The sequence below is a fragment of the Protomyctophum parallelum genome, assembly GCF_964188405.1.
Source record: "Protomyctophum parallelum genome assembly, chromosome: 1".
Classification (NCBI taxonomy): Eukaryota; Metazoa; Chordata; class Actinopteri; order Myctophiformes; family Myctophidae; genus Protomyctophum; species Protomyctophum parallelum.
The window spans coordinates 72,900,252-72,925,601 of record NC_139697.1 but is presented as its reverse complement, the minus strand read 5'-3'; the positions used below and the strand labels follow the sequence as shown (position 1 = coordinate 72,925,601).

General features: G+C 43.5%; 1 protein-coding gene across 1 annotated transcript in view; it reads left to right on the top strand.

Moving 5' to 3' along the window:
• caln2 (calneuron 2) overlaps positions 1–25,350 on the top strand; it is a gene marked incomplete at both ends in the record, with an annotated part of 79,490 nt that overhangs the window by 41,474 nt on the left and 12,666 nt on the right. Inside the window, one exon of the mRNA XM_083774583.1 lies at positions 8,812–8,924. Coding sequence (XP_083630709.1) covers positions 8,812–8,924 — 113 coding nt within the window. The remainder of the gene's footprint in view (positions 1–8,811; positions 8,925–25,350) is intronic.

Below are 25,350 nucleotides of genomic sequence, written 5' to 3'. Positions count from 1 at the left end.
CACTTCCTCTGCCAACCTGGGGAGGGCAGCGGACTGACCTCATACTTCCTTCCATGTATGAGGAGTCCAATACAGCTCTCTTCTACGCTAGAGCTTGCTTCAATTGCTTCACAAACACTGCTTCTGTATTCCATTTGTTGCAATAAATGGTTAATCTACTTTGAGTCTGACTGAATTGCCTTTGAGGTGTACTGTCGAGTAGAAGTATACAGACATTTTGAAAAACTCCAGTAAAGCCAAAATACTGCAAACGTATACTTATTTACTGTACTTAAAGTAAATGTATGAAGTTACTTTGTCAACATTTATGTAGAAAATAGCCAATCTGCAATTCTTGTCAAATGTTTTCCCCAGATTAAGGACGCCCTAGGGTCCAGCTGGTTAATCACTTTGACTATCTCTTCTTTGAAACATTATCGTTAAATCCTTTGTTATAATATATCTGTCTGGATCGTCTGTTCAGCTCAGTAATGAAATCGCGTCTCCAATTACAACGTGATATAGGATTGAGATGAGGTACAACTTTCATCGATTCCTGAAGGGAATGTGAGTCACAACCTCTGCCAGTAATTTTTTTTAAGTAAAAAAGATTACAGTTACAAATGAGGAGAAGGATTTATAGTAACACAATACAGAATTCTCTCCTAAACCCAAAAATATGAGCATGAATAAAGCTGAAGTACTGTGGGCTACAGAGTAGTATCAGAGATATCATTGTGTCTGATGCTATTTATGTAGTGCCAATGTTTCTGTAGCCTACTTGTGCAAGAAGCATTTCTACCACATTTAATTCTATTTTGAACCGCATGCATGATTATGTATACCGTATCTGACATTGTATATCTGGCATTATTTTCCTTGTTTATGTCTTTCTTTGACTATTCTCAGCCCTTACATAACTCTTTTCTTTAAAATGCTAAATGTTGGGAACTTTTACACCTAGAACGAAAATACATTGCTTGGATGCAACTGGGACGTATCCTCAGTGATATATCCCAAGGTCATCGGGGGTTTCGGGTCTCACAAACATCATACCGCTCCCTCACTCGGGTGACCAAGTCCCGACTTACATCCCAGTAGCTACCCTCAATCAGACCCACTAGGGAAAGACCAGGGCCACCCAATCCATTTGTTTCCACTCCGGAACTACTCTGCCGGGACTGGGAGGCACAATTCTGGCATGCCGAGGGACTATAGGGCCTAGGCTCTGTGGGTTGACTCCTGTCCGGTCCCCTCCTACGTCTCACCAGGTCCACTCCTGCTCTCACCAGGAGTACTGCCAGGACCTGTGCGTTGCACCAGACTCCCAGCACCAGACACTTCATTCAGGAGTGGTGGTTTCTTGAGTTGGTTCTCCAGGCTCCACCTGGGCAACGGTGGTACTGCAGGCTCTGCTTGCAGCTCGAATGGCCCTCCTAAAGGCCTCATCGGAGGACGTAGGCTGGGGCGCTAACCCATACTGCTCCCGGGGTGCCGTCTACATTCCGGCTGTCACCCGTCTCTCCGGTGGTCACCAGACTATTAGTTAGGTAAAGTTAGCTTAAGGTGTGGCAAATCTGCAAAAATAAATGCTCACCACTAGCTTTCTTCAGATGTGTTCATAAAGGCAAGAGATCCGCAAAGCATTCCCTGCATGGAACTCAAAACTTCCCTGTGAGGTACTGTCAAGAAAATAATAAAGCTCAAAATAATCAAGGTTCCTAACAGTTTATCATTTATCCTAATATAAATAGAAATCATCTAAGCATATAGCTTGTTGCTTAGCCAAAAAGGAAATAAAAATAAATAAGGGTGATGTATATTTTGATAGCCACATTGTCATAAATCTGGTATAGGTTATAAGTTTCCGAGAACTAGCTCTGGGACAGATCTCACTGTCACCATCCAGGGAAGCCATCTGGTGACCCCTTTAACCACCCCAATTTGTTAAGGCTATTTCAGGTTTACACAGTCATAGTACAGAGTAAAACTACTTACAGTAAATACAGGGTCTCTGTTAAATTGCTCTCCGCACCCCAGGGGGGTGAAGACAGTCTTATCTCTCACAGGCAATAATAGTCTCCACCGAACTAACAAACAGCTGTGAGGGTGTGTCCTGGGAGATTCCGCTTCACTCCCTTTAACATAGAATGTAATTGTGTTTAATCAGTTAAACCGTTGATAATACCTTCTGCCTATTTCATTACTCAGTTTCATATTCCGTTTGTTTAAGATTGAACTATAAAGTTATTTGAATGTAGGACATTACTGAGCTACTCATTATTTGTAAGTATATAGCCTTTTCGAGTTAGTCTTAAAAGTAAGATTCGGTTAACATGTGGTTTATCTTTTAATTGGTAAAGTTTACTGTGACTCAGGAACAGTTCAAATGTATCCCTTTGACATTTCATTCTTATAGCTACAGGTGTTAAATAAGGTTCTGTAATACTTCATATATAGTATAGAATAGATATTTAACTAGATGTATAATTAGCAGGTCACATGAAGCTGCATGCAATTTGTCCTGCCTACTTTTCACTGGCAGATCCGGTGAAAAGCAACGATCTGATTGACTGACATAGAGAGGAGGTAGCCTACTCTGAATCTAATATAATGTACCTGTTTGAGACCAATGTTTTGTGTTCACACCGTGTTGTAAGTTGATTCGAAAGGGCTTTCAACTGTGTGACTCCATTTCCTCGTGGGCCGTTGTTCCTACGTGGCCTTGTAAGCTGAGTGTGTCTGTATCAATAAAACTGCGATACAACATTGAGACTGAAAGGAAACTTCTCTGCCTGATTCATTGAGAGGGTCGTCACACCGTTGTCCTGACTTCTGTAGCCTATATACAGAGCGCCGTGATCCAGATACATCAAGGGCTAAAGATATTTTAAGATATGTTTTCGTGAATTAGTTCAACTCCCTTGGGAAACTTTGTTACAGCTGCTGAAAGTTGGGGTACCATTATCAACCAATACGGAAAAACATTCCAAATTGTATTATACTTTAAGTAAATCCATTGCAAGCATTAGTTTTGCACAAAAAACACTCCTTTGCCATATGCTACTTAATTTTTGCCTTATTTTGGTTGATAATGGTACCCCAACTTTCAGCAGCTGTCACAAAGTTTCCCAAGGGAGTTGGGTTGAAACACATTTTTCTGTGATAGTAGACACCTTTATGAACACATCTGTGAAGAAAGCTAGTGTTTTTTTTGCAGATTTGCCACAACTCTTTTTTTTTTAGATATTTTTTTTTGCGGCTTACGCCTTTTATTGATTTTCTTTTTAAGGGACAGATAGTAGGCTGACAGGAAACGGGAGAGAGATGGGGGGATGACATGCGGTAAAGGCCGTGTCGGGTTCGGGAGTCGAACCCGCGGCACACCGCGACTGGATCACCAGTCCGGTGCCCAGACCGTTACGCTACGGCCTGGGCCGATTTGCCACAACTTAAGCTAACTTTATCTACCTGGTTGTCACATAGTCTATTCCTATGAGTCACTATAAATAGAATACCTCAGAACAAAAATACATTGCTTGACTCAATGATGACGTAATAAAGATGTGGATTAAAGGACCCAATGCCAGAGTGTAATTGGTTTTCGATGGTGACGTAATGACGATATGTTTTAGTGTCGGGAGGATTAAAGGTAATGCTCCTATGTATACATGTAATCTGGCACCACTGCCGTATCAGGCACAAGTAGTCATTACGTCATTTGCTGGGACGGTGCATACGCATCGAATAACGTCCTGGGCGAAACTAGTACTTGCGCGCTGCTCTGCTTGCGCAAGTAATAACACCAATGGCATTCTAGGCCTGCAGAAGGCCTAGTAATAGTAGAGACAGTAGTAGTAGCAGCAGTACAGTCAGCAGCAGCAGTGTAGTAGTAGTACTAGCAGGCCTACTGTAGTAGTAGTAGTAGGCCTATCAGACGCGGAAGGTTCCTATAACGGCAGTGGGTGCAGCCACACCCCCCCCCCCCCCCCAGCGGTGGGAAAAAAACGAGTTTTGTTAGCATTTGAATGCCCATGGGCGGCGGCCCAACACCTATCTAGGCCCAAGCGCCCCCAACGGTAAAGGTATGTGACTACGTGCATGACAACATGACCACTGGGGAAGGGAAATTTCAGTGGACAGTGGGTGCATATACTGCATATTGATATTGGCTTATTATTTTGCCAGTGGGTGCTTCTGCTCCTGAGCACCCGCGGAGTTGACGCCGTTGAGGCCTATAGTAGTACTAGTACTACTATAGTAGTACTAGTAGTAGGCCTATAGTAGTACTAGTAGCAGTAGTCTAGTGGTGGTGGTGTTGATGTTTAACTGATCACTAATTAGATTCAGTATTTTTGCTACACAGTGAAATAGCATCAATGGTAGCTTTTCAGGGGTCGGCAACCTTTTTATCAACATTACATTTAATTATGGCACCACATCAAAATAACAGAAAAATAAGTGTTAAAAATAACTCCATATACACAACAACCTTATTGCTATTGGAACTATATAGACCTGTACGGCTAGCCCGTCGGCTACTGGCCTACTTGAGAACGATGCAACTTGGGAACCTAATAATACCAGTTGTCAACTTGGCACCCGTTTTAACTGTCTGTCTGTGTCCCACATGGAGATGGAGATCTCTGTATCTGCCTGATCTTTGTATCTGCCTGTGTGTGAAGACTGGGCAAATTGACTGACTGTGAAAAGGGGACTGGTTAATCAATTGTCAGGTGTGGGGTTGCCATGGCAATCAATTGGCTGAGGCAGAGGCTGGAAATCGCACAGGTGAGGGGATTTAGGCTGATTAGGCCCACTGGCAGAGCCTGAGCAGAGCCTTTTGTAGTGGTTCTGGAGAACCGTGGTCCTGATGCCGGGCACTGCACTCCCTGCGGGGGTGTGGAACGTGTGTGTCAAATATGAACTCGTGGGGTAAACGGTTCTCGAGGTACGTGCATTACAACCGTACACACACGTACACACACATTTATAGTAGGATATATTCTTTCCCATCAGAACATTGTAATGGCCATAGACTCAGAGCAATATAATCTCCCTGCAGACTGCCTGCAGTCAGAGTTCAGAGTTTTAATTAATGTAGAATTATGTACAGGAGCAAATTTGCATACAGATGTGAGGGGACTTCATTGAATTGACTACATTTAAAAATAGATATATATTATTTATTTTTTAAATCCTCTTTCTCACTCTTGTGCCCGTGATCACCCTCCCCTGTGCAAATGTTGGCACCCGCGCCTAAAGGTGCCTGCCCCTGTGTAACTGAACTTAAGCGCCGCATTTCTAGTCCATTAAATCAGAAACGACACTGCAGCTCCAGCCTCCGTCCTGCATGGTGTTGATGCTGTGAAGCCGCTCAGAGGGCTTTCATTCCATGGTACATTAACTATAGAACACTGTCTGCTCTAGTGATTACAGCCTGCTACTGAGTGCCTGGTATTGTTTTCAGCTTGTGACTCTGCTGCGCTGTTATTTGTCCGTGGACAGATTTGGTCCACGCCAATAGCGATTGATTGATTGTTTGATTGAATTTTTTTATTTCACAGTATGCGGAATTGGGTACATTTCAAACGAAAGTCAATACAAAAACTGTTACTTTGTGGACGAACCATGATAAAGCACTAAACTTGTTTACAACAGAATCAACCTTTTTCAATTAATCAGAATTGCAGCCGTCCGTAGGTGCTCTTTGAGAGTGGTTTTGAAGGAGTCAAGGGATTCACTGTTAGTAGGGCGTTCCACATTTTAGTGGCATGGGAGCGGAATGAATTTAATCCCTTGTTTGAACTGAACTTGGGTTGCACGTGGTTTGTTGAACTCCTTCTGGTGTTGTGAGTGTGGACTTCATTGACATTAAGGAAGTATTTGGACAAGTACATGGGTATCTTGGTGGTGTAGCGAATCTTGTACACCAGACCCAATCCAAGATGCTGTACTCTGTCGTGTCGTGAGTGTCGTCAACCCTAAGCCATTCCAGGGGTGCAAGATGCATTCATGAAACTTACAGCTGTGTAATTCCCATCATAATGAAGGCTGTGTTTGGTATTGGGTGTGGTCCGAGCTAGGGGTCCAACAGTTAATTGAACTAATCTATTTAAGACAAGTGATCAAAAATAATCAATTTGAATAAATAACGGGAAGGTGGGCAGTTCGCTGATGTCAGACACAAACAGAAACCGTTGCCTAACAAAGCGGAGCACATGTGATAGGGCCGTGTCAGTGCGTCACATGACAGGGTGCGGTGGTCTAACTAACCAGAGAAGCTACCTCGCCCTAAGCGACCTTGCCCTAAAGGGTGAGGCATGACCATATATGGGGTGTGACCAACTGACGTGACCAACTCACGGGAAATGCACAATTTCATAGTTAACTGCGACCTGCAGTCGCAACAAGCTTCCAATGGACATTTGTCAATAACCATAATGCTGATTAAAAAAATGGTTTTCAACTATTTGACCGGAATGACCGCTAAGTCATACTAATGAGTAATATCAGCAATTAGTCTTCCTAAAATTCGCCATATAACTCCTTGCAACATGCAACTCGCAACTATTATCCCCAATGGCAGTTGCAAGGAGTTGCAGTGGTGCGGTTGAGCTTAAAACTGTTGCAAGGAGCTGTGACTATAGTTGCATTTGGTGCGTCTGGGCTTTAGTCTTTACCCAGAGCTCAAGGACAAAACACCTGTTTTATGTCAGACCTAGCCTCGGTACCAGGCTTTCATTTTTGTTGGTGCAAAAATTGAAAGCCTGGAGGAATGCATTGGCCGCTCTGGTCTAAAAGTGGGAGTCAACCCTTCCGGGTGGGCGTCGCTCCAAATGATGTGACGTAGTGCTGCACTAGGGGGGAGAGGAGGGGCCGGGGGTGACGGACAGATTGATGAGATCCAATCAGGGCGTGCGCAAATCTCAGCCGCGACCCGCCCCTCTAGACCAGAAACCTAACACGTTAGCTCAGGCTATGTCAGACCTGATGTATCAGGGCATCAAGCTCTGGGTGACACCAAACACCCTGTACACGGGACCCCCTCTAAAATGAGATGCTGCATCTCAAGGGGCTATCCTTTCAATAAATTCTGACCAAACACATGGAAAGAAGAAAGACTATTGCACGTGAAAACTTTACGCAAATACTCAAGTAAAGTACAGATACTCAAAACATTTACTTTAAGTAAATTTACTCTAGGGTTACACCACTGGTTCCCATTGGGCATGCATGGTTCCCCTCAGCCTCATATTGAATAATTAAGCCACACCTGTTTCACCAAATGCATTTCTCTCGTTATATCATGTGTTCCATTGCTCCATACTGTCAGAATTCTCATCGTGGCTAGTGTGATCCACCGCAAGATGGGCTCTAATTTGAGGTTTTATCATTTTTTTCATACCCCTCATGTACACAGACAGACAGGCAGACACATGTACGCACGCACATTATGTGGAGGGGACATATTATAAGACTTTTCATCCACCTTGGGGGCTCTTGGCTCTTTTTCACAAATAGACATAAATCCATACACACAATGCACTAGAAACCCTAATCTGGCCCCTTGTACGTTTGTGCTTCCATCTGTCTCCTTTCCTTGCCAGTCTGACATTAAACCTGTCTGATCTGCTATCTATCTATACGTTTGTATGTCTTTACTATGCATTCCACTTCTGTTTAAGCCAGATTTATACTTCACTCGCACAGATTGGAAGTTAACAGTACACTCTATTTCTAGTCTATTTCAGTGCCATGCCTTTATACGGTATCTTCCACCAAAAATAGGCAAATAGCCAATCTACAAGCAATGTAACACCATCGTACAATGGAGTATAAAGGCAGGGCACTGAAACAGACGCGTCCAGTTCACTTCAACGCGTCATGACACTGCTGACTTATACAGTAGGCCTACAATAATAAGCAGGACTTTAAATATTACAATAACTACTGCAAAGAAGTAGTTCACGGAGTTTCAGTATAGAGCTGGCAAGAGAAACGCTAGGCTATATGAAGTCATTGACAGCGACAATGCGACATTGACAGCGACTGTGTGCTTTTAGATCTGTTATTGTACGCACCACTGTTGTCGTACGATGGAGTTTAACGCATTTGTGTCGCTTTAGTGTTTAACCACTTTACCCATTATTTGAAAAATATTTTTAAACATATTTTAATCTACAAGATCACAGCGCTGCACTGAGTGCAGCGCTATGAGCTTGTAGAAATGTGTGCAATGTGTGCAAAATCTTTCACAGTGAACGTTTTTAACTCAAATATTTGCTTCTGGGGGGCATCCCGTGCACAGCATATTTTGAGGCCAAATGACCTATATAGCTAAGCCCCTCCCCAAACTGCTAGGTCCAATCACAGCTAAGCATAACATGGGTTAGACAAACCTCTCCACCAATAATTTTCCTATATGACAAAACATTGTTCTAAAAAAGAAATGCCACACACATATTTTTCCATAATTATGGCAGGCCTTGTTGACGGATTTGGAAGAGATGTTGAAGGTCTGGTTCCAAAAATGAACCAGTATTTAATGTGTAAAATCCATGATATTTACATTGGAATGAATGAGCCCGGCTGGAAAGTGTCCAAGTGGGAGTGTCTAAGTGGGAGAGGCCGGGTCTTGGCTATAGGTGAATTAGATATAGGCCTAATTTTTGGGGTCCTTGACATGAAATGGTTTGAGAACCAGAGACAGAGACATATACTGTTGGTTTTTCAGAAAACTGTCAGGATTTAGAAGACACTTGTTGGAGTCTGGTCTCAATCCTAAATGGGTTAAATCAGGCAATTACTCGCTCTCCTTTCCATCTCCAGGTGACGGCCAGGTGGACTTTGAGGAGTTCATGACGATACTGGGACCCAAGCTCCTCTCCTCTGACAACAGAGAGGGATTCCTGGGCAGCACCATTGACAATATCTTCTGGCAGGTAAGAAGAGCCAGAGAGACGGATAAGCTCACCTCGTCCCGGTTTGTCATATTCCTCTTTGTACCCTCTCAGGCTCCCACCAGCCCTGGGTTTTCTTTCTGCAGCAGTGGCGAAGAATGGACAAAGGTTGACCCAAATCTCGCTTTACTCAATACTGTATGAACTCTACAGTCTGTCTGGAAAGGTTATTTGAGTTACTAACAAAAGTTCACTGCCATTGTCCTTAAACCAAGTTAACCCACAAGGTAGTCTAGTCTATGTTTTGCTCAAATAGAGTCTGGGGACAATCTCCCATTTTTTCATTGCTGAAATTGGTGGATACAATTAAGTTAAAACTCCATTGCAGAACCAATCCGACGTCTTTAGGGTGGTCCTTCATATTAGGGCGGTGACATAAGCAGTGAGCATGGGTTCATAATAGTGGCTGTTCTTGCCGCTGTTGTATAGAAGTCCTCTAGGCAGATATAGGCGGAGATCTCCGATCATATGGCAACGCAAAAGTTAGAACCGAGTGGTGTCATGTAAGTTTATAGCGGAAGGAGATGCTCTCCTCTCCAGTAAATTACACAGGAGACTATATGGAAATTGTATGGCCGTTGGATATTTTTTTGCCTTTTCAATTCATTTCCCTTCTATCTCAATTCATTCCCCTTCTATCTCCGTATGGCTCCCTGCTGTGTGCACTGCATATATTCAGCAATGAGTAAGCCAAGCTCCTCAACACTCACAAAGCCTGGTTTCCACAAATATTGGAAATAGACACAGACGTGCTGCTGATGCATACACAAATATACACATTGACGCACAAACGCAAGCATGCAAAATACACACACATGCACGCGCACATTCATGCAAACATAGGCTACACAAACAAAGGGATGCTTATTTTTCTTGGCTCTGGGCTTTGAAGGCAAAGAACCTGCTGGGAATTCAGTCTGTGTGTGTGTGTGTGTGTGTGTGTGTGTGTGTGTGTGTGTGTGTGTGTGTGTGTGTGTGTGTGTGTGTGTGTGTGTGTGTGTGTGTGTGTGTGAGTGAGTGAGTGAGTGAGTGAGTGTGTGTGTGTGTGTGTGTGTGTGTGTGTGTGTGTGTGTGACTGTGTGTGTGTGTGTGTGTGACTGTGTGTGTGTGTGTGTGTGTGTGTGTGTGTGTGTGTGTGTGTGTGTGTGACTGTGTGTGTGTGTGTGTGTGTGTGTGACTGTGTGTGTGTGTGTGTGACTGTGTGTGTGTGTGTGTGTGTGTGTGTGCACGCGTCCGTCCGTCCGTCCGTCCGTCCGTCCGTGCATGTTTATTCTTGAATGGTGAGTACAGCATTATAATAGTGACAGAATAGTGCATAACCAGAATATAGATTTCAGTGAAACAACTGTTTGGAGACTTACTTTTCAAATTGTTCTTCTTCTGTCGTATGTCCTTAGACCTTCAGCTCCGTTGCAGCAAGCCAATCCAGTGTGTCATAGGTCAATTAACCCACGATCACATTTGGTGGCCGGTATATGGGACAGCTGGTCAGCATGTCAAATGGTTGTGTTCAAGGCTTTGCCATAGCTTAGAATGAATGAATGAATGCTGTCAAACCATGTCTTTATAGTATTCAATCCCCTCTCTAGGAGCTGCTATAAGAACCAGAGAACGGACGGTAATGCAAATACCAGATTTGATGGCCAGGACATGGAAGCTTCAATAGGCCTCTGTTGGCCTTTGGGCTTTCCCCCCGCTTTTCACAGTAAGCTAAACCCTAGGCAGAAAAGTGGTCAAGGTGGAAAGCTGCAGGGACATTTTTGCCTCAAGGTAAAATGTAAATAAAAATGCTGCCAGCCCTCTTATTCGGGATTGGAATCAACATTACTTAATTGTTTTTATTTCTAAATTTGAAAACCTGCAGAAATGACTAACCAATCAGGAACTAGACGGGCAAATCGACCAATGACAAAGCTTCTAGGAAATTCTTTGAATGCAGATTATGGCCCCTAGATCTGTCACAGAGACTACATTATTTTTCGGAGCGTTTTACCCATTGCTGGCTGTCTGAATCATAGACTGTAAAAAATATGGACAAAGCGTTCCCCGGGTCTAACATGAACGTAAAATGAAGCCTGAAATCCCTTGCATTCTAATGCACTGTAAGTCGCCATCTTTCTAGATCCGTTTTGGACCAGCTGGCCATTGGCTAGCTCCCTTTTGGACCAGCTGGCCATTGGCTGGCCCAGACAACGAGGCGGGACTTCCCCCCTTCTTCTCCGTTGGTTTTTATTTTGACTCGAGTGGGAGGGGAATCCCGATCATAGACTGTAACGGTAGCCACGCCCCTCAGAACATGCGCAACTTTATGGTAATTTTTTAAAATAAATGGGACCATAATTTTCCAAAAAGAATATTATGACATTAGAAATGAGACTTTAAACTAGTGACTGGAAGCAGAAAGTATTCATGACCATGTTTATTAAGGTAATACAGTCTAGGTGAAGTTGGGCCAAAATACATGGGCCTCTATGGAGCTATGGGGCTTTTTGGGTCCAGTCCAGCGCCACAACAGGCCATTATATGAACTACCGATTTCAAATGAGGCTTCACGAAATATCTGGCTGACCCCCTGGTCTGAATACAAAAAAAAGAAGAACAATTTTTTTATTCTCTTTATTGCTAATGGGTTTTAATGTTTGTGTTAGGGACAAAACAACCATTAATTAATCTTCATTGTCAATGGCGTCAATGGCTAAAAACAAACATAAAACCTGTATAGGAGGGGCTAGCGCCCCAAGTTCAGTACTCAAGTAAATGTACTTAGTTACTTTACACTTGTTTCCGTTCAAACCCAACGGTCATCAGTCTCATATAGTCAACTTCACCTGTTTCACCAAACTCATTTCTCATTGCAGATATGGTTCAAACATGTTTTAAATTTAAGATTGATTTTATATAGGCCTAGCCGTGTCTTGCCAAAAACACAAATGCTCAAGTAAAGTACAAATAGGCTACTCAAATAATGTACTGAATATGCAAGTGTACTGTCCAGCACTGGGACTAACCCCTGTAGAAATATTTGTCCAAAGATACAAAAATAAAACGATAGTTTATAGAAAGTTGCTGCAGAAATAAAAGCTAAAACTATTGACCTTGCGGATGCAGAGACCTAGCAAAACAGCAGTGCAAGAGCAGTGCAAGGCAGTGAAAACAATGCAATACATGGCACGGTATGGAGATATAACAGCATCAATAACCACAGTCAATCCAAACACATAGTGTGTGCTCTCTGCATGGCTGTGCCTGTGTGCGTCTTGCTTGGCACTTCCACCAACAACAAGATGTAAAGAATAGTCAGCATAAAAGAATAACTGCACGCAGACACACTGTGCTCTGCGCATAGAGATCCACCTGTAAGGCATTCCATCAGAGTGTATTATATATTATTGATTAAAGTGACTTCAAGACAGGAACAATGTTGCACTCCTAGTTCCCCACAACTCCCAGACGTGTTGCATGATTCACGATTCAAGAGGTTTTTATTCGTCACTCACTCATACAAGTTTGTGCAGTGGTGTGACAGACTGCTGAAGCCATACCGTGGAACTTTTTCCATTAAATAAAAGAAAGTTTTTATATAATCTTTCACTGGTTTATTTTTCACAATTACCCATAATTACACATGATACGTAGCTTGCGGAGTTAGTTCAGTCAGTTATACTCGAGGGGTTTCATGCTGTGCTCAAGGGCGCATACATAATAATACACTGCAGTATATTAACCCCTTGAATATAATATACTCAAGGGGTTAATATAGTGCATTATTATGTTGGTGTATTCAGTGTGTGCAAGACCCACACGTCATTCACTGATGTGGCAGTCAGCCGACCAATTGTGCGGGCTACTTAAGCTCACTAGTCTGCATGCTCTTCCTGCCTTCCTTCTGCTATGGTTCCTGGTTGTTATGCGATGTTTGCTTCCACCACCACCCCAGCACCACCGGTGGGCTGCCTCTGTTATTTATGTTCTCCATGGGGGGTTTATTGTATATCTATCTCCCTGCTCTTAATGTTTAATGATGGTGTTTGATTGTGCCGAGCAGGGAGAAAATGCAGCATTCTATAATAAATATTGGTTAAATCTATTCGTGAGTTGTCTGACTGAAATACAGTTATGTGTTAATTATCTCCAAACTAAAGGTTTTAGTCACAACTGGTTCTCTGACCCAACACCAAAATGACGCAGGCTCCGGAAATGCACCGATTTTTTTTTTATTATTTTATAATATATTTTGAAGTTAAAGCCACACTATATAATTCGTATTCCTCTTGTACTCTGATTTTGAACCCAGTTTCCTACAAGTGCTGAAATGTTTACCATTAAGCTACTAGAGCCTGTCTCCGCTGTCTGCTTGCTCAGGAGATAATTATTGAATTTTAAGAATCAGGTCAAAAATACATATCAGATCCTGTGTCTAGGTGAGACATGACCTTTGACACGATCTAAATGTCTCAATAGAAGAGCAGGGAGACTAAATACAACCACCCCAATTGTATAATTTAAATTGTATTAACATACTCTACTATACAGACTGGACAACATTTCATTTTATTCAGTATGGAGGGTAATTAAGCACGTGACATCATCATCATACCCGGAAGTTATGCAGGAATGCCTACTGAGTCAAAAAACTACTTTCTGGCAGCTCATACATGATACATCCAAACAGAAAAGTCCTATTTGATTGCATTAAATGACTTTAAACAACATTAAATACACTTTGTCACTCACTTTGCCACTCGATTTGCCACTCAATCTGCCATTCACTTTATTGCATAGTTCTGTTTTAACCGCGCTTAAAGGCACTTGGCACCTATAGCTTTGGCCATGCTGATAACATGGATTCACTTATACGCTTCCTCCCCGGTATCAGTCTGGATTTCTTCCCATAGGCACCTTGAAAAGTGGGCGTAAGTAGTTGCCTTGACAGACAGACTCATGTAGCCAATCAGTGTAACAATAAGCTGACGTCAGCAGTAGCACATTACATAAGGTAATCAATGCCTATGTGGAAATTCAGAGCCATTGGTGCAGCCAGCAAGGAGCAGCGACAGAATTTTGTACAGGCATTCTTCAGACATCCATTCATACAGACAGACATTCTCTTAATTATATATGTTATATAAAGATTTTATTTAATATTTCGGATCTCAGTTACCATTCCCAGACAGTTACCCATTCACGTTCCCAGTTATAGCCTATATTATTATTTTTCTGCCTGTATAGCCTAAACCAAATGGCTTTAGTGTAGCCAAAGTGAGGTTTGAGCGGGATTGAAATGTAAATTGATATTTAAAAGACAATAAAGCGCCATTGGATGCAACGTCCAATATGTGCAGGAAACTGGTGAGCAAAAGCAGAGTTATCATTTCAGAATATTATTTCAGAGGGGGAAAAAAGTGGACAATTAAGTCCTATTTTTTTTAAATATCTAAAATAGACGAACTATACACGCTCGTGATGAAAGACGTTGGTAATTTTCAGGACTCAGGGGAAAAAAGGCTTTATTGTGTCTATCTTTGTGATGACTTTGTGTCAAAGATGGATGATGGATTTCTGAGGTGATTATACTGATACGATAAGGCATAAAGATGTGCCATCTAGCCATACTGTCATTCTCTTCAGCAGAAAGTAGCATGCAGCAGCGGCTTTACAGACAGCACTATGGGGGGGGGGGGTCGACGGCAAGTGTGAGTGAGTCCAGAGATAGCGTGGGTGGACGAGGGCTGAGTCTGAAAGGAGGGCTGGCTGAGTGAGGTGACAGCTCTCTCGGGAAGCAGTTCAGCGGTTCCCTAGCTGCGACTCAAATGAGAGGAGAGAAGGATTAAGATGACTCACTGAAATGAGGAGATGTGTGTGAGGTGTGTGATGTGTGGTCTGTGTGTGCGTGCGTGCGTGCGGGCGTGCGCGTGCATGCATATGCGTGCATGTGTGCATTTATCTCAGGTTAGGAACAGGTTTTCAGTTCCACCTATGAAAAGGGGTCTTTCTCTAGTTTCTACAGTAATCTGTATCTGCAGCATTTAAACACAGTACATTAGTTCAGTCAGACAACTCACGAATAGATTAAACAATATTTATTGCAGAATGAGTAACAAGTGTGCATATGATATTTGACTTGGCGTTCGGCTCTGCTGGATTTCTCCCTACTCGGCATGATTGAGCAACAACATGAAACATAAGAGCAGGGAGATAGATATACAATAACCCCCCCATGGGGAGCATAGATAGCAGAGCCCACCGGTGGTGCTGGGGTGGTGGTGGGAGAAAACATCACATACAACCGGGAACCATGAGCAGAGGAAGGCAGGAAGAGCATGGAGTCTAGTGAGCTTAAGTAGCCTGCCCAATTAGTCAGCTGACTGCCGCATCGGCGAATGACGTGTGAGACTTGCACACACGTATACTCCCACATAGTAATGCAGCATGTTAACCCCTTGAGCATAGTATGGGCCTTTGAGCATGGCAAGAACCTCCCTTGAGGTTGACTGACTGAACTGACTCCGCGAGCTGCGTTTGATTTGATATTTGTTGTAGAAAGTGAGAAACTGAATGTAACTCTGGATACATTGGAGTACAAGCTAGCACTATAATGCCTAATAATGCCTGAGGTTTCATCAGTTGGAAAATGATGATGATGATGATTACACTTTAACATAACGTAACATAACAATCTCATAATCACATATCCTTACAATCAGATTAGACAATGAGGCCCTTCAATGTACATTTAGTGTGGTTGGTATTGCGGCTGTAGGCTGTTCAAAAGCCATGAGCCGAGGAGCTAAGCATGAGAGTATACAAGACACTTGTATGACGTGCACGCAAAATAATTCAGGTCCACTCCAAGCCGTCAGTTTGACCATTTATTCTTCTCCGCAGCACAGGTAAAAATACGACAGTTCCCATCTAACTATTATATTGGATGTTAAATGTTAAGATGCGTTGTTCCGGTCAACAGAAAATGTCGACTCCCAGCTCACCCCCTCTCCGTCCAACTTCCTCAACTCAACAACAGAAATCTTTCTCTCTCCTGGCGTCTGTCAAACAGGCAGGAATGGGCGGGGCAGTTAGAGTCCTTTTCCATAACTGCGCTTAGTGCACACTCAGAATCCCCGGGTCTGACAGGTACTTTGTTCCCTGTCAATATACAGTAGCTATACGAAAAGCTTGAATTATCCTCTTTCTATCTGCAAAGTGTTTGTTTCATAAAAGTCCACCATAGACATGTTATGAGCAACTTCCTGACAAGAAATTCCTTTGCAGATGATTATTTGTCATTTGTCAGTGTCACTAAACACAACACAAAAATAAATCACTTGCAAGGAATTTCTTGACAGGAAGTAGCTAGCTCATAATGTTGTGGGGTGTCGCTAGGCAACCGGCCGCCAGGTGAGCAAATTAGCCCCAGACAGCCAGTGGGGAAGAGGCAGAGCGCAGCCAAGAAGAACACACCTGCTCAGCCTTGTCATTGAACAGAAGTACTACCCCGCCTACCTATTGGTTCAAGGCCAAGTGTACACACCTACGACACCTTCCAGGGAAGGATAAAAGGGAAGGACTGACTGCCTCTGCGCTCATTCCCCACTGACTTCTGAGAGGGACAGTTCGGGCATGCTCGGCATAAAGCAATATCTCACCCATTCTCTCACCCCAGGCTTATATCCATGTTAATGCAAGCATCATATTAAAGTCCGTCCTTCTCCCCCTCTATACTGTAGGTAACCCGCCACCCCAAACGAATCTATAGCGACTACGAGAGAGAGAGTTCCACTACCCCAGGGGAATATTGACAGGGAACAAAGTACCTGTCAAACCCGGGGATTCTGAGTGTGATTATATAGCGGTGCACTAAGCGCAGTTATGGAAAAGGACTCTAACTGCCCCGCCCATTCCTGCCTGTCTGACAGACGCCAGGAGAGAGAAAGATTTCTGTTGTTTCGAAGACATATTGAGTTTGCATTTAATGCCGCACTCCTGAAGAGAATCTGTAACAATAAACGGCAGTGGTGGCCCACTCTGATCCTGCCTTGTGTGTTGGTGTCCGCTCAGTGCTCACAATGTCTACAGTGGATTTTTATGAAACAAACACTTTGCAGATAGAAAAAGGATGGTGCAAGCTTTTCGTACATGTGCAACGTTGGTGAGTTTGACGTTGTGTAATACAATCAGATCTGACTTTTTGGATGAATGGGCTGTCAATCGGAAATTGCACTAGTAGTTACCACCTTGCTGGCCAGATGGCAACGGTGTGCATAAGGTCAATATCCAGAATGCAGAAGGGCGGGTGGGGACCCGAGGCAGTAACAAGTGACAACACACCTCAAGCTTATCTGAATTGGGTTTTAGGAGTCTTAAGGGAGGATTATTCAGAGATTTAGGAGAAGTGCTGATATTTAACAGGGACATAGGCTCCGTAGACTGCAGCTCCCATGCCTGCAGAATATAACAATCCATAATTTTCCAGGGGCACGCCTTTATCTGATCCAATAATGTGTCGTCTGCACAACTGCAATGACCCTGGTTCCCTCTAGAGAAGGAGCAGGGATTCCCAGTCCCCCAGAGTGCAAGAGCCAGTTGCACCACCTCACGCTAAGTTCAATCTTAGCCTGTTTCACAATGCACTAGACCTCTGGGAGAGCAAAGCGTTATGAATACCTCTGCACATCCTTAAAAATGTTACCACCACCAAACCCATGCCTGAACTTTTTTTAACGGTGTGGCACCTAGGGGCGAGCTGATGAGAAGAGCATTTGTCCATAATCCATATGTATGCCTCCCAATTTTTGAGGGGCGCTAGCCCCACCTATACACAGGTTTAATGGTTGTCTTTAGTTCAATGTTTGTTTGTTTTACATCACCTAATCAACATGAGTTATACTTTAATATATTAGCGCCCCTCACGCCCATCACGGGTGTGATCTTTGTCCTACACAATCCCCACTGTCAATTCCCATTGACATTGGACAATTTCAACATCATAGTATCTGAGCAAATAGACATGTTACGCCATGATGATGTACGATGACAAGAGCGCCCCTCACTTCACACGGGAGTGATTTTTTGTATCCATCCTTATGTGGTAAGCAATGCTGTCATAAGCTCCCCAACAAACAGGTTCCCCGACTAACCTGTAGAAGTAAACAATTGCCGAAACAGAGAATCTGCGTCATGAACCCCCATCGCTTGGTCTGACGCGGATTGTGGCCTTTATATGAGCATGTCATTTTGGAGAGTGTCAGAAGCATAATGGATGTAACACACCAGAATACAAGACCACAAAGGAAAACAAGTATTAAAGGAGGAGCGTAATGTCGAAGGAAGTGTGTGTGGGTGTTTGTGTGTGTGTGTTTGTGGTGGGGGGGGGTGGCTAATGAGAGACGAGTGTGATTCATGAAGGTCGCAGACAGCATGCGTCTCTGGAGTGATTTAAAATGCTCACCTCAGACTGAGATGAGGGGGTGGGGGGTCGGAGAAATCAGGAAGAGAAGAGAAGAATGAGGTGCAAAATAACAGCGGGAGGGAGATAGGGGAGAAGAAGGCAGAAATAGAGAACGAGAGAATGTGGAGAAAAAGTGTGTGTGTGTGTGTGCAGGGCCGGATTAACACCTCTGAGGGCCCCTGGGCACTGAAGCTTTTTTGCTGTTTTGTAGCCGTTTTGGGGCAGTTTTATGCCGTTATATTGGCTTATTATTTCCGTAGAGTGACAGCCAATCTAGCGCGTTGTTGCTGCTTTAGACACAATTGCACTTTTCAGCTGCCCTTCTCACCAACAATAAAACACTAATCTTTTTAGACACCATTTATTTCATTCGGATTAGCAGGGGAATTATCTATGGAACTTGAGGGGCCCCTGGTGCCCAAGGGCCCCTGGGCACGTGCCCAAAGTGCCCATATGGTAGATCCGGCCCTGTGTGTGTGTGTGTGTGTGTGTGTGTGTGTTTGTGTGCGTGTGCGTGTGTGGATGAGTGTGTGGGGGCGTAGTGTGTGTCATGCGTGTGGATGAGTGTTTTCTGTCACTATGCTTGTATGGGTGTTTTGATATTTGTGTGTATTAGTACAGTATGCGCATGATTTCTTAGGTGTGTGTGTGTGCAATGTGCATGTTAATACTGCTGTATATGCATACATGATAAGGAGCTCATACACATGCATACGCGTGCGTGCGTGTGTGCATGTGAGAGAGTGTGTGCGTGCGTCTGTGTGTATGTGAGCACTTGCATACTAGTTGTTTGACCCTTCTCCTGCCCAAGTTCACTGTGTTCTGGTATACTTTACACCATGCAGCCCTGCTGAGGCCAGCCAGACAGAGCCTTAGATACTCAGACTGAGATATTGGCTGTTTGGAAAAAAATCGTAACTCAGGTTGCCAGAACTCTACCCACGGTTGCCAGGTTTCCTGCTGCTGACAGTAAGAAATAATGGTATTCTCTGGCGATTTGACTCCAGTGTCTATGACCACAGAACATACAATAGACGGATGAATAATGTATTCACAATATCCGAATATTGATACTGTATACACTGTATATGACCAGACTCGAGTCTGGTCATATACAGTGTATACAGTATCAATATTCGGATATTGTGAATACATTATTATTTATTGGTGGTCAGATGAGGTCTATAGCAGATGCTGTGACAGTTCTTCTCATCCAATCAATCTGAACCCCAAAACCTGTCTGAGAAGATGTCCTGACTTGATGGAAAAAACTAACTAAGCTGTACATTAAGTACGATACAATGAGACGGGATGAGAAATGATTATCATGAGCCTTTATTGCTCCCAAATGGTACATTTGCGTGATTAATTGATTATGTGACAAAAATAACTAGAGATAGAAAGTTAGAAACTCGGGTCGTAATGTTCTCCTCGAGGACATTTCAATTGCTTTTGTGAACTCACTTTTGAAATCAGGTTTAGATGACAAAGAAATATAAACAACACTGTGTCCTCTGATTGACTCATGCAACACACGCACGCACGCACACACACAAAATACTCCATCAGGTTAACTTTAAATTCTCCTCACGCCTTGTCTTTGTCTTTGACAACTGAGAGGGATCCCATCAACATGGCTGTGTGTAGTAGCCATGTCCTGCATGCAGCATGACAATGCATTTGTGCTTTCGCCTGTCAACACCTACAGGGACAGAGAGAAAAGAAAAACTCCTTCTATATAGTTGATAACATCTATGCCCACTATAGATATGGTTCCCAAACCAAGACAGAGAAACAGATGTGGCCATTCTGCTCCCCCTCTGCACCTGTGAGCTGTCAACTCTCAGGGGCTGCTTGTCAGTCCAAGGCATCATGCCGTGCTGTGCAATGCACCCCCGCATGCTCTTCGTGGCAAGGAACATTGGCAGATAATTAGCAAAGTGCTCTCTGCTTGGGGCTGCCATTCACCCTGCCTCTAAACGATTCTGTCCTGAGAAGATACACAAACACAGAAGAAACGCAGAGACAAAACAACTTTTTAACTGGTGGTTTCATAAGATTAAGGCCACTGCTGCACGCCTCCACCTCTCCCCTCCGTTTGTGTTTTTCTCGGTTGTATTCAAGGAAGGAGTGTTCACTGTGCAATAAAGGATGTCATGAAAATCATATTCTCGGTTGATTTTCTGCTGTATATGTTTTGTGATGCATATGTACTTTATCATGTACAGTCGCAGCACAACCTGTGATTGGTCTACATTTACGCTGGACAAGAACTGCGACTGAAGTGTCTAAGCTGAAGTACATGTACATGAAGTACCGCCCAATAAAGTTACGTTGATGCTGTGCAGATCGGATTATATTCCCAGAGGCATGAAAACCATGTTGAGACTGGCAGCTTTTTGGCTTATTGATTTCCCTGTCACTGTGATGATGGCACATGTCACATCATGCACGGGCTATTGATTTCCCTGTCACGGACGCTCTCCGTGATGATCCCACATGTCACACACCATTTCACTGTGATGATCCTATACGTCGAATGCAGGCCAGGGGTTGTCTGTAATGGCTTGTGTGTGCGCGTGCGTGTGGAATAATGTCTTGATTCGCTGTTAGGAAAGGGAACTGTACTTCCAATCATGTGTGTAAGTATCACTGTCTAACAGAGGGGGACTACGCGTTAGTCTGACATAAATGGCCGGTTAAGACTCACCCCGCGGCTTCTGTGTGTGTTCAAGGTTAGGGTTAGGGGCAGTGGTGGAAAAAGTACTCAAATGTTTTACTTAAAGTATCAATACTTATAAGTGGAAGTATACTCTGTTACAAGTAAAAGTCTGCTATTCAAAATAATGTACTGAGTAAAAGTACAAAAGTATTGGTATCAAAATGTAGTTAAAGTACCTACCATGCAGAATGTTAACATTTTCAAATGTATAAAATTTGATCTACAAGCTCACAATGCGTCGCATCGTGAAGCATTATGAGCGGACCCCTATACTAGCAGAGTGATGTTAGAATAATATGCATAGCTGCCGGGGGCAAATTCATTCAAATACTGGCCTATTTAACATTGGATTCATTGCAAGCGGACCACTAGGTGGCGATCCCAACTCGTTTGCGATGTTTTTTGAAAACATTATGCCCATACCTAACATCATGACAAAAATCTAACACTTGTCACCAAGTGCATTGTTATGATGTTTTACATATTTTGTCCTAGATTTTTTGTACTAGACCGATGCCCAGCTGTAGAGCACAGAGTCTGTAAAGATAGAAGTTGGAGATCCATGCCCCACCCAGCTATGCAATACCCGTTGTACCCATGTCAGAGTACCCGTTCCATCTGTGTCCCTTTTCTGTATCTGTCTCTCTGTGTTCCTTTTTTCCTGTGCTCATTCATTCCTATGGAGTTCTGTGTCAGGCATGCCCAAATATGGAGTGTTGTGATGTCAGAACAGACCAGCTCCATCTATGGACCATGGGCAGGGGCCCTGTCCAGACCCGGGCAGAGGCCTTTTGTGGTGGTTCTGGACAACCGTGGGTCCGACCGACTCGACACCGGGCACTGCACTCCCTGTGTGGGGATGTGGAATGTGTGTCGAACGGTTCTCGAGTTACATGTATTACAGCCGTACAGTGTACACACGTACAGACAGACGTACAGACATGCAGACAGAGTGTGTGAAGAGGGTAAACTGACTGACTGTGACTGTGGTTAAGTAGGCTAATCAATTGTCAGGTGTGGGGTTGCCATGGCAATCAATTGGCTGAGGCAGAGGCTGGAAATTGCACAGGTGAGGGGATTTAGGCTGATTAGGCCCATGCAGAGCCTGACCAGAGCCTTTTGTGGTGGTTCTGGAGAACCGTTGGTCCAACCGACTCAAGTCCGGGCACTGCAATCCCTGCGGGGGTGTGGAACGCTTGTGTCAAATATGAAGTTGGCGGGGCAAACGGTTCTCGAGTTACGTGCATTACAACCGTACACAGACGCAGACACACACACACACACACACACGCACGGGTCGCACGGACGCAGAGACGTGCCGCATTTATAGTAGGATGTCATTTAGCATACCCAATACTAATAGAATCCATTGAAAAATCTCTTTTATCAATTATTTTGGTTTTTAACCATATACTGGCCAATTTAATATTAGCTATCATCCTTGGTTCTGACAATCTGAATATTATAGAGTGAAGTAATGAACTGCACCCAAAAAGGCCTGGTGTATTGTCATAATATGACAATACACCAGGCCACGCTATTTCCGTGCTCGGACACAGGGAGGGACACACACATAGCTGTCTTGAGTGGTTGCACCACTCAAACACTAAATTAATACTCAATAAACTGCCCCTTTGACTCATAACTGACCATTATCACTGGTATCATCATAATGCCTCACAAACACCACCAATTAACTGACCATTATCACTGGTATCATCATAATACTTCACAAACACCACCAACTGACCATTATCACTGGTGTCAGTGGACTTGTCCACTGCTGGGAAATGCATATACATTTTGTATTCCCACAAAGCTGTTTGGACAAATCACCATCCAGTAATTCAGTACTTCTGGTTGGGGGTGGGAGTGGGATTTGCTTTATTTTAGCTGTCATTTCCTCCTTTTCTAAACATGTTGTTCATCACTTCATTATGAACAACATTATTTTATTTCAAATATTTTTAAATCGATATTTTAATAATCGATATCGATTATTTATCGAGGGAGGACGTATCGATATATATCACAATATCGACAGTCACTATCCTACTCCTCCCATGAGCTCAAGCAATAAACCATCTTAGAAATAGACTCCATCTGAGATTGTGGATCAATCAGCATCCGTGTTTGGTCCTGAATTCTTCAACAGTGTCTGCGTGCATGTCTGTGAAATCTTCCTCCTATTTATTTTAACGTGCCAGGCTTTGAACGGTCTCACTCACTCACTCACTGTGTGAGTGAGTGAGATGAGCATGAGTGAGCATGCGTGGACGTGTGCGTGCATGTGCACGTGCGTGCGTATGAGGGTTTACAAACAAGGTAAGGTGTATATCACCTGGAAAGGCGACAAGCATGTTAGGCCGAAATCAATAGAGCTTTGTAGAGCTTTGATTTCTTGGCTGCAAATCAACACACACTTTTGATTGATTGATTGAAATCAATTGAAACACAATTTGTCTCTCTCTGTTACAACCACTAAAACTGTCTCGAACACCAATGGCCATAACATAATAACAGGACAAAGTCAACTATAGGTCTCAAATTGCAATGAATTTTATTTTAAATTCAGATAAACATGTGAAACGGTTTTAATTCTCGCACACCACAGTAATAAAAAACAAAACTGAGACCTTACTAAAATCGTAAACAAACTAAAGTGATGGGCTGGCTAAACTCAAAAGAGGGGACTCCGTCATCTCACCAGACTCCCATAACCTCCTAAAACAACAGAACAAAACTAAAGTTTGACTCTGGTCTGTCTGAATGACAGGCAAGCCAAATGATGAAACCAACATTGAATACTAAGTGGCAGAAGCAATGGTTTGGTTTCCCAACCGCCTGCGCGGCATACATGAGCCAGATTCAGAATGTCCTCTGCCTATACCGACGTGCTACAATTTTCCTAACCCTTCTCCAATCATCCTGACCAGAGGCATTAAGTGGAGAGCATTTACGCACATGCAGGTTGTCACTCAGTCCCTGTTTGATATGGACTCCACCTCCTCCTTAGTAACAGCATGCACTGCAGCTCGAGCAACGCTGCCACCTCCACATCATTCCTTTGCTCTGCGATGAGCTTCTCTTTACACACACACACACACACACACACACACACACACACACACACACACACACACACACACACACACACACACACACACATTAGGCAGTCCTCACACTCCTCAGTTCTCCCAGTCAAGGTTTTATTATAGATTATTACATGGCTTGGTTGAATGCTGGATTCTGATTGGTCAATCGCAGAATTCAGCATGTTATTTCTTGATAACAGACATCTTCGCTCTATATTGTAACGAGGGAACTGCCATCCTGTGCCTTGCTACTGTAAGCCTATAGTGTGTGTAGTTACTAAGTCTAATGTGTTGTGATTGGATCTTAGCCTCAGAGGGTTCTGGGTAGTTTCTGTGGAGCCCGCCAGTTTAGTGTGTTGTATTCCGGTTTTCTATGTGTATGGACGTCTGAGTGATTCCTCCTCCGTCTCTGCCTGAGAACCACGGACCGACAACAACCAAAGAAAGACTTATGCAAAGAGTGTGAGATTAACTATACTTGCCGTTATTTGTGGCAAGTTCTGTCAACATAGCCCCAGGTGGCGTAACCGTCTGGGCACCCGACTGGTAATCCAGTCGCAGTGTGCCGCGGGTTCGACTCCCGAGCCCAACACGGCCTTTACTGCATGTCTTAGAATACTTTCATTACCGCAAGCAAGGGGCGACTGTGGCTCAGGAGGTAGAGCAGGTCGTCTAATGATCCATTGGTCGGCAGTTCAAATCCCAGCTCCTCCTGTCTACATGTCAAAGTGTCCTTGGGCAAGACATTTAACACCAAATTGCTCCTGATGTGGTTGGTACCTTGCATGGCTTCCGCCGCAATCGGTGTATGAATGTGTGTGTGAATGGGTGAATGTAATGCACTATGTAGAGCGCCTTGGATAAATGCACTATATAAATGCACCATTTACCATTTCAGGAAATATCTCGTTTTGGGTCAATTTATTAATTTATGTGAGTGTGAGTGTGAGTGTGTGTGCGCGTGCATGCGCGTATACGTACATGGGCATGTGCATGAAATTGTGTTACGCATATGCCCCTGTTTTTGTAATATTTGTACATTCACTTAGTAAGAGACCACACCTTCGCTCAAGATTAACAGTTTATTGAAACAGAATGAGATGAATGCATGGAGTGGAGTGAGGAACCCAAGGTAGGGCGAGACTC